Raw genomic sequence first — 10,314 nt, forward strand, 5'->3', positions numbered from 1 at the left:
CAAAAAAAAAAAAAAAAAAAAAAAAGGCTATATGATTCATACAAAAATACAAAATACTTTGTCCCTTCACCCAAATTTTGCACAAAAGATCAAAAAAATTGCCCACACGTGAAGTAGGCTGCATTGGCTAGTATGAATTAATAGTAGTACTCAAAAGAAAGTACAAATCTACAATGGCATAAACAGTGATGATTGGACTACACACCAGGATCACAAGCATCGCGATCACAAAAAATAATCGGGAGTCTTCCTCGTAGTGTCAGGCTCAATCTGTCGAGGGGCAGGGTCAAATTGGAGAAAATTTTGTTCCATGTTCTCCCCGATTTCTAGTATGGCTGCCATGTTACCACACCGGTAACAATAGTTTGGTGCACTAAATACAGTCACCACATTCTTCTCCTGTAATGAAAAGGAAAGGTTTTACTCCCAGTTGTAATCACATGAAGGGGAAATTAGGGTAAAAAAGATTAAGGAGAGGATTCAATAAAGTCACAAACCTGGCACCAGTTGTAACCCTCCATCACAAGCTGATGAGCTCTTGAAATCAGAGTGAGGCCATTGGTGTGGTTGAACTGAGCAGCTATATCCTGTCCGAAGGTGTAACCAGCCCCTCGAGGAGAAATCCCCCAACCACATCGATCATCCGGATCAGACCATAACAGGTCACACATTGGCCCTTCATGGGGAACCTACAATTGTCAAAATGTGATCAATTCAGTTTCCTTGGCCTTTGTATGTGTGTGTCCCATTATGTCAGAGGGAGAGAATGTGTTCGCTAAAAGGATTCATGATTATTGACCATACGAATTATTCGATACCTCTTGTATACGATCCAGAGCTCGGATATTGTCAAGCGTATCCAAGGATGGTGAAAGTCCACCATGTAAACAGAATACCTATGATTAACGAAACTTAATTCAGCACAAAATACATTCAAATGAGATCATTAAAATGGTTCTTCTCTGAACAGTAATCAATCGAACCTGACTCTCGATGAGTGCTGTTAGGGGCAAATAGTCAAACAGATCAGTGAAATACTTCCAAACATTTGCATTTCCGTACTTTCTCAAGCATTCATCATAGAAACCATACCTGGCAGAAAAAAAAAAAGGCAATATTTCCTTAACCAAGTCAAGAAAGAAGAAGCATAATTTTGACGAATTTCATTGTGGAATAATTATTTCCTAAAAGGAATAGGCAGATATCTATGGACAGTTAATCAGTGTATCTTATCATTACTTTTAGATATAGATGTTTTGCATCAAATCATTTCAAACTCAACTCAACTAAGCCTTGATCCTAAACTAGTTGTGGTTGGTTATGTGTATTATATTTCTCCATTCTGCTCCTTAATGCCGATTAGGTCATAACCCTTTCCACTAGCCCAGTGTTTAAAAAGGTGTGCGCCTTGTTACCAGAACAAAAGTTGTACGCCTTGTGCAGGTGACGGGCATGCAACTCAGGGCTGTTTTTGAGGTGAGCTTTGAGGCGATTTTAAATTTTTGGGCTGCAACTAGTAGGCCCAATTTTTAAAAATTGACCCATACAATCCAACCCCTTCTTCCCCCATACAATCTAAACCCTAATAATACTAAAAGAAGGAAAAAGAAATAGAAAGAAAAATCAACATCGCTCAGACCAGCGACCTCCGTAGATCAGTTGTGATTTGTGCCCTTCACGGCTCTTCAAGCAACGGCGACATCAGTGGTGAGAGACCCAGGCCTTGGTGATGGCGAGTCAGTGACCTTCGTAGACCAGTTGTGACCTTACAGCCGTTCCAGTTATTTTTTTTAACCTTTTCCTCTCTCCTTCTCTTCCCATTGTTTCTTTTCGTCTTGTTTTATTCTAATATTTGTTTATTATATGATGATGCAAGCTTCTTTTGTTTTTTTTTTTTTTCCTTTTTTATTGTTGAACTTCTAAAAGTATTTATTGATATTTTTTTGGTACACTTTCAGGCTTATGCCTCAAAGTGCCTTGAGGCTTACGCCTCACCTCGCCAAAACAGAACGCCTAGAGGCCCGTTACACCTTTTTAAACCTTGCACTAACCTGTCTAGCATAGTGATGTCTATGAAAGTAAGTTTTGGCTACCCCTCACATCCAATTTCCTACTACAACCACATATTATCACTCCCATCTAACTGGGGCCCTCATATGGCTAATTAAACACTAAGAAATTAGACTGAAAACCTCTTTAAGGGTGACAGAAAATGCACACCTCTGAAAAAAATCCATACTAAATAGAAAATAAAAATACAGAGTATATTTTTCACTTCTCAAATAGGCATGAAATATTATTGACATAGGGACAACATTAATTGTATACATCCAGTCATATGAAATAGGCAAGTAAATACCCTCAAGATAAGGAAACCAAATTATAGAGACATGATTGGCATATTACAAAATTGTAATAAGACACGCATTCAGGAGGTAAAGTTCAGTTACTCATCACTAATAGATAGCCTAAAAGTTAGTTAATATGCATATACACAATAAAGATGGCTTAAAAGTTAATTCATTCACATCACTTATAACAATAAGATACATTGAATTCAGGTGTAAAGTTCCATTAGTCATCATAAAATTATGATAAGCACATTTGACTATTTGAGCAAGTATAAAACTTACACTTGGGTGATTTGCCGGCTTTCATGATTTCCTCTAAGAATTGTAATTCTATCTCTATAGCGGACTTTTAGAGCAACCAAAAGTGTTACTGTCTCAACTGAATAATAACCACGATCTGCATTTAATGAAAGTATTAACATGATAAAAACAACACTACTGCAAGGAAAACTAAAACTAGAAACATAGATATGCAGAAAATAAACAAGAAACTCATATATGCCAAGATATAATCAGGGTACAAAATTCCTTGGTACTACTGTACAAAGATTTTAGGGAAAATGGCACTTTACCCCCTTGATTTATATGCTTATAGCGCTTGTTCCCTATTAATTATTCATGTATCCATATTAACCCTTTCAATTATTTGAAAGTGGCAATTTTTTCCCCTCTACTAAATGGGCATTTGACTGTTAAAAATAAGGGCAAACTAAGTATTTCATTTATTTTTCTTTTCCAAAAAATTATTGCTTATATGTGGAAATCAGAATAAATGTGAAAAAGAACAGACATCATTTGCAAATATTATAATTATAATTTTAATTTTAATCTAATGCTAGTAACATAATTAATACTTAAACACAAATAATTCATTATTGCTAATTTTGTGTTTAAATATTAATTCGATACTAACATTAACTTAAAATTATAATTATGATATTTGCTAATTGTGTCTATTTTTTTTCCCATTTATTCTAATTCCCACATGCGCAATAATTTTTTGGAGAAGAAAAGTGACTTGAAATACCTATTTTGCCTTTACTTTTAACAGTCCAAAACCCGATTTAATAGGGGGGTGGGGGATTGGATGGGGGGGGGGGGGAATAGCCACTTCAACATAATTGAAGGGGCTAATGTGGATACATGAATAATTCAAGGGGAAAAAGGGCTATAAACATATAATTCAGGGGGAAAAAGTGCCATTTTCCCAAGACTTTACTTTAGGAGACTTCGTTTCCATGCAAAATACCAGTTGTAAAAGAACAAAATAGGTCATAGATACTTTAGTTGGGAGATAAAACCCACTATCAGAACACTACATTTTGAGGAAACAAATAGGATTGCTAACAACTTTGTCCATCGTCTCTAAAGATCTTTGATCATTCTATGATCAGATTAACTTGTGCAAAAGGCAAAGCACAAATATTGCACGGCACCATCTTCATAAGCCAGTTTGCATTAGAAAGAGATGCTGCTTAGTGACAATGAATTCTTTTATATTGACCTTAGTAAACCCATCATAAACATAAAAAATAACGAAGACCCATGCAAAGCCAAGCACAAAACTAGATTCTTTTTTATGAAGACATGTCATTCAACTCATTTACCCAATTAAGTACACTTAACACAATAGCTCTGACTATATCATGCCAATGGTATAATAATAATAATGTAAATGGCAATTGCAAAAGCATAGCACATCATTGGAAAAATATTTCTAAGGGTACTCAACTCATAACAATAACCGGTTTCAACCAGGAAACATCACTCTACTCCATGCATTATTCAGCAGATTAGAGAAAGAGGTTCAAAGTCTTCCAACGCTTTTTTATTTTTTATTTTTGTTTAGTTTTCACAGAAACAAGTTTATATTGCATAGACTAAATATTATATTCTTAGAAACTCATTAGATCGTGGGGCAAATGTGCAATAAACTAAGCAAATACAAACCACAGAATACAAACGTGAATACTCAATACCGAGCTTGAAATAGGATATGCAAACTCACCAACATAATCTCCCATGAAAAGGTAATTAGTGTCAGGAGCGTTGCCGCCTATCCTAAAAAGCTCGATCAGATCATAGAACTGGCCATGAATATCTCCGCATACTGTGACCGGACATTTTACCGGCTGTACANGGGGGGGGGGGGGGGGGGGGGGGGGGGGGGGGGGGGGGGGGGGGGGGGGGGGGGGGGGGGGGGGGGGGGGGGGGGGGGGGGGGGGGGGGGGGGGGGGGGGGGGGGGGGGGGGGGGGGGGGGGGGGGGGGGGGGGGGGGGGGGGGGGGAATAGCCACTTTCAACATAATTGAAGGGGCTAATGTGGATACATGAATAATTCAAGGGGAAAAAGGGCTATAAACATATAATTCAGGGGGAAAAAGTGCCATTTTCCCAAGACTTTACTTTAGGAGACTTCGTTTCCATGCAAAATACCAGTTGTAAAAGAACAAAATAGGTCATAGATACTTTAGTTGGGAGATAAAACCCACTATCAGAACACTACATTTTGAGGAAACAAATAGGATTGCTAACAACTTTGTCCATCGTCTCTAAAGATCTTTGATCATTCTATGATCAGATTAACTTGTGCAAAAGGCAAAGCACAAATATTGCACGGCACCATCTTCATAAGCCAGTTTGCATTAGAAAGAGATGCTGCTTAGTGACAATGAATTCTTTTATATTGACCTTAGTAAACCCATCATAAACATAAAAAATAACGAAGACCCATGCAAAGCCAAGCACAAAACTAGATTCTTTTTTATGAAGACATGTCATTCAACTCATTTACCCAATTAAGTACACTTAACACAATAGCTCTGACTATATCATGCCAATGGTATAATAATAATAATGTAAATGGCAATTGCAAAAGCATAGCACATCATTGGAAAAATATTTCTAAGGGTACTCAACTCATAACAATAACCGGTTTCAACCAGGAAACATCACTCTACTCCATGCATTATTCAGCAGATTAGAGAAAGAGGTTCAAAGTCTTCCAACGCTTTTTTATTTTTTATTTTTGTTTAGTTTTCACAGAAACAAGTTTATATTGCATAGACTAAATATTATATTCTTAGAAACTCATTAGATCGTGGGGCAAATGTGCAATAAACTAAGCAAATACAAACCACAGAATACAAACGTGAATACTCAATACCGAGCTTGAAATAGGATATGCAAACTCACCAACATAATCTCCCATGAAAAGGTAATTAGTGTCAGGAGCGTTGCCGCCTATCCTAAAAAGCTCGATCAGATCATAGAACTGGCCATGAATATCTCCGCATACTGTGACCGGACATTTTACCGGCTGTACATTCCACTCTTCCACTAGAATCGCCCTCGCCTGTTCACACAGCGTTTTCACCTCCGATTCCGTCAGCGGCTTGCATTCCATAAGCTGCTCGATCTGCCGATCCAGATCCGCGTGCGCAGGCATTTTTACTTTTTATTTTATTCCAAAATTTTCACCTCTCCCCCTTTCCCTCCGATCTGAAAATTTCCACGCCAATTAATTGAACATTCAAATCGAAAAAAAAAATTAATAAATAAAGCAGAAAAAAATACAAAAATAAATTAATCAATGAACTTTCACGTACCGGATACAGAAATTCAGCAAAAAGGATATCAAAATCGACTCAGCATCGAGAAAAAAAAATTCCGGATTTTAGGGTTTCTCTCTTCCAATCATTGCGTATGTGTGAGATTCATCTCCATTAACATGAATTCTCTCTCTCTCTCTCCCCCCTCTCTCTAGAAAAAATGCAGCAAAACTTTTTAGGGAACAAAATTCTCCGTATTTATATATTTTAGATTAGAAAAATAAAGAAGGAAAAAGAAAATAGGTGAAAAAAGGGGGAAAATGGGGAAATGAAACTCAAATGAAGCGAAATGAAATGGAAATGAATATCATTTTCTCTCTCTATCTCTCTAAAACTTTCTCTCACTAACTAAAAAGCTTTGTCAAATTTTTCAAAAAAAAAAAAAAAAGCTTTGTCAAAGAAAGCGAAGGAAATTTCTCGCTCGGGTGGCTCCGCCGGGCGCCGGGTCAAGTTTTTCTTTTTTTTGGTTAAACAAATGTTGAAGTAACACGTGTCGCGCTGTAGTTGCTCGTTATTCTGTGTACTTGCGACGCAGGATAGTGCTGTGGGCCCTGCAAAACGATCAATGAGTCAACTGGTTCAAACTTCAGAGTTTTTAATTTGGATTTTGTTTCGGTCCCGTTACGATTTATCATTTTCCAAAACTGTGAACTGGAACCAAACCGCAGTCATATATACTTAAATGTGGAATTAGAATAAATGTGAAAAATGATCAAACACTATTGGTAAATGATAAATCAGTTCGATTTGGTTCCAGATTCGATTTTGAACCGTCAATTCAAATTTTATTAATTTATTTATTTTTGTAAACTCTATTTCTTATTTTTAAAATAGTCTAAATTCAACTATTATTTTATTTTATTCTTATTTCGATTCTAAATCGTAACCAAATCCATCCTTAATATTTTGGTTCGATTGTTATAGTGCCTAGTTAGGTTTGAATCAAATCGTACTCATACCTACATATATAATCAATAATTTGTTGGAGAAAAAATAAATGAAATACTTATTTTAAGGGTAAAAATGTCCATTTAACAATAAAGGGGAAAATTGTCACTTTTAACATAACTGAGTGGGCAAACGTGGATACATGAGTAACTTAGGGGGGAAAGTGCTATAAGCATATAACTCAAGAGGGAAATGTGTCATTTTCCCCATTTTAAAAAGTTGTAATTAAACTCATAAACATGTTATTTTGAAGCAATGAAACCCACAAACCTATTCGTGACTTGGAATTGCAGGTCAACTAGGGTTCTAGCCAACTCCAGTAAATGTCCAACCAAACTCCGATAATCCATGTAAAATAGTTCAATCGTAAGTGAAAAAGGCTTTGTCTAGGTATCCTAAATTGACTAAATAGTTCAATTGAGTCCAAAATGATCAATCTTGGTACAAACTATTCATGAACCTCGAGGGCTAAAGAAAAAGTTATTTGCGATGATGCAAGAATCGTGTAGAAAAGATGTAGAACGTGCATTTTGGGTTCTCCGATCACGATTTGCAAGAGTAAGTGTCTGACATATTTATGAGATAAACATGTATTGTATATGATATAATGTCATCATGCATTATAATGCACAATATGATCATTGAGGATAAATGTGATGAACAAACATATATACAAATTAAAGTTTGAGGATGGAACCCATTCTTTATTTTCTTCTTTTGTTTTTATAGCTTTCATTCTTTATCAGATGAAACTAGTGGAGATCGCCAAGAACAAAACGTCGTCCTTCTTGTTGATACTCAAGTTTTCAAGTTCGAGCAAGAACAAGAGTAGAAAGGAAGCGAAGGAAAAAGTATATCATGAATTCTAATCCAATTGCTACACTATGAACTGTTATGGTGGCGAGAGAATCGAGGAGTTTATGAGGATGATGATGAGATCAACATCGGTGAGTGTGGCAATGATGTCAGGTTCGGTGATGCTAAGAAGGGTAAGTGGTGGTACTTTCCCAACCCAATGAAGGTTTTTCGATAGTTCAAGGCTACAAAGGACGTTCAAGAGCGATCTTCGTTGTATAGAGATTGATTGGTGCAGTTAAGTTCTATAGGAATTTTTTTTTATTTTCTTTTTACCATTTGTACTTTTCTAACTACACATAATATGAAAAAAAAAATGAATATTAAATACCTAGCAAATAACATTGTTTTTCTTCTTTGATGTTTTTCCTTAGTAAGAACATAATGAGAGTAAAACAAAAAAAAAAAAGATGAAGAAGAAGAATGGGGCACGGGAAAAATTGGAAGAAGTGGGTTATGAGAGGGGGGGGGGGAGATGAGTAACAAATGATGGTTTTCAAACAATTTGAAGAAGGGGATTGGGGAAAAAAATTGAAGTTTAAATAAAAATAGAAAATGACAATTTTTGTCTTAAGATAATTCATTTGTCGGAAATATGATCACCCATAATTGAAATTTTGGCCAAAAAAGACCAAACGTAATAGCGATTTAAAAGTTGTAGGACCAAATATGGAAATTTTAATGGTTAGGGACCAAATGTACAAATGATCTCATACTTGTGGGTCTAAAAGTAAAAATTTCTCTAAAACATATTTCTAACATCTTTTTCACTTGTTGAAAAATAATAATTCCTTCTTCATATTTGTCTCATGGGTTTGCTATGCGAATTTTTTCAAAAAATTAATGTTTTTTTTTTCCTTTATTCCAATAGAAAACTCCTTGCAACACATATTTGATTTTTCCCTTACAACTATTGTGCAACAGAAGGATAGATTTGGTAGACTAGGCTTGTTTACTTTACAAAAAGTAACAATAGCATTTCGAATTTTCACGTATGGAGTAGCAACAAATTAATATATTCATATTGGAGAATCAACTGCAATTGAAAGTTTGAATAAATTCTATCAAGCAATTGTAAAAGTCTTTCGGGAGCGTTATCTAAGAACACTTGATGCTAATGATGTTTCAAGGTTTCTTCAAATTGGCGAAAAACGTGATTTTCCAAGGATGTTTAGGGTTTAGATTGTATGCATTGGACCTGAAAAATCTATGAAATTGATTGGGTTGGACAATATTTTGAGCGTAGTAGAAAACCTACGTACTATTATTCTTGATGTTGTAGCTTATTATGATTTGTGAATTTGACTTGCACATTTTGGTTGTTGAGGTCGAATAATGACATTAATGTGTTGAGGCAATAGTATAACACATCCATGTCATTATGTTATTCAAGGACAAGAATACAATAGATAATAATAGTTAGCCGATGGTATATTTCCAAAATGGTAACCTTGGTACAAACTATTCATGAACGTCAAGGGCGTTAAAAAAAATTATTTGTGATGATGCAATAATCGTGTAGAAAAGATGTAGAATGTGCATTTGGGGTTCTCCAATCACGATTTGCAAGAGTCAAGGGATCGACACATTTTTGGGATAAAGATATATCATATATTGCATGATATAATGTCATCATGCATTATAATGCACAATATGAACATTGAGAATAAATGTGATGAGCAAACATATATACAAAGTTTGAGGATGGAACCCATTCTTTTTTTTTTTTCAGGTTTCGTTCTTTGTTCGATGGAACCTAGTGGAGACCGCCAAGAACCAGACATCGTCCTTCTTGTCGATACTCAAGTCTTCGAATTCAAGGATGAACAAGCGTGGGAAGGAAGTAGAGGAAAAGAAAACCATGAATTCAAATCAAATTGCTACACTAACGGTTATGGTGACAAGAGAATCGAGGAGTTTACGAAAATGATGATGAGATCAAGATTGTAGAGCGTGGCAATGATGTCATATTCGGTGATGCTAAGAAGGGTAAGAGGTGGCACTTTCCCAACCCAATGAAGGTTTTCTAATAATCCAAGGCTGCAAAGGACGTTCAAGAGCATTCTCAAATGTATAGAGGTTGACTGGTTCAATACAATTCTATGAAAAAATTTATTCTTGTTTTTGTTTCTTTTTACCATCTGCACTTTTCTAACTAAACTTAATATGAAAAAACGAATAATAAATAACTAGCAAATAACATTGTTCTTCTTCTTTGAGTTTTTCCATAGTAAGAACAGAATAAGAGCTTGAAAAGAAGAAGAAGAATGAGAAGAATAATAATTAAGAAGAAGAAGAATGAGTGATGGAAAAAGAGGAAGAAGAAATGGACTATGAAAGGGGGGAAGATGAGTGACAAATGAGGATTTGAAAAAAAAAAAGTTGAAAAGGAATGTTAAGAAAAAAAAATGGTCACTAATAGTTGAAATTTTGGCCTGAATGATCAGCATAGTAGCGATTTAAAAGTCGTAGAATCAAATATGGAAATTTTAATAGTTAGGGACCAAATGTGCAAATGATCTCATACTTGTGGGTCAAAAAAGAAAATTT

The 10,314-nt window shown here is 35.5% G+C and overlaps 1 protein-coding gene across 3 annotated transcripts; it reads right to left on the bottom strand.

The window, feature by feature from the left end:
- Window positions 1–10: 10 nt before the first annotated feature.
- Window positions 11–6,134, bottom strand: LOC116027564 (serine/threonine-protein phosphatase PP2A catalytic subunit). Of its 3 annotated transcripts, XM_031269264.1 has the most exons (8): window positions 5,959–6,134; window positions 5,639–5,851; window positions 4,360–4,452; window positions 2,634–2,748; window positions 984–1,092; window positions 819–896; window positions 498–689; window positions 11–399 (listed from the first exon to the last, which is right to left on the bottom strand). In XM_031269264.1, exons 2-8 carry the CDS (start codon window positions 5,796–5,798, stop codon window positions 226–228), a joined length of 921 nt encoding a protein of 306 aa, XP_031125124.1. In that variant the 5' UTR covers window positions 5,799–5,851; window positions 5,959–6,134; the 3' UTR covers window positions 11–225. The 3 variants fall into 3 exon arrangements, with proteins under 3 accessions (XP_031125124.1, XP_031125126.1, XP_031125127.1); XM_031269266.1 differs by lacking the exon at window positions 4,360–4,452 and having other exon boundaries at window positions 5,546–5,851; XM_031269267.1 differs by lacking the exons at window positions 5,639–5,851; window positions 5,959–6,134 and having other exon boundaries at window positions 4,360–4,484.
- Between the last annotated feature and the right edge of the window lie 4,180 nt (window positions 6,135–10,314).

Source organism: Ipomoea triloba, chromosome 8 (genome assembly GCF_003576645.1).
Source record: "Ipomoea triloba cultivar NCNSP0323 chromosome 8, ASM357664v1".
Taxonomy (NCBI): Eukaryota; Viridiplantae; Streptophyta; class Magnoliopsida; order Solanales; family Convolvulaceae; genus Ipomoea; species Ipomoea triloba.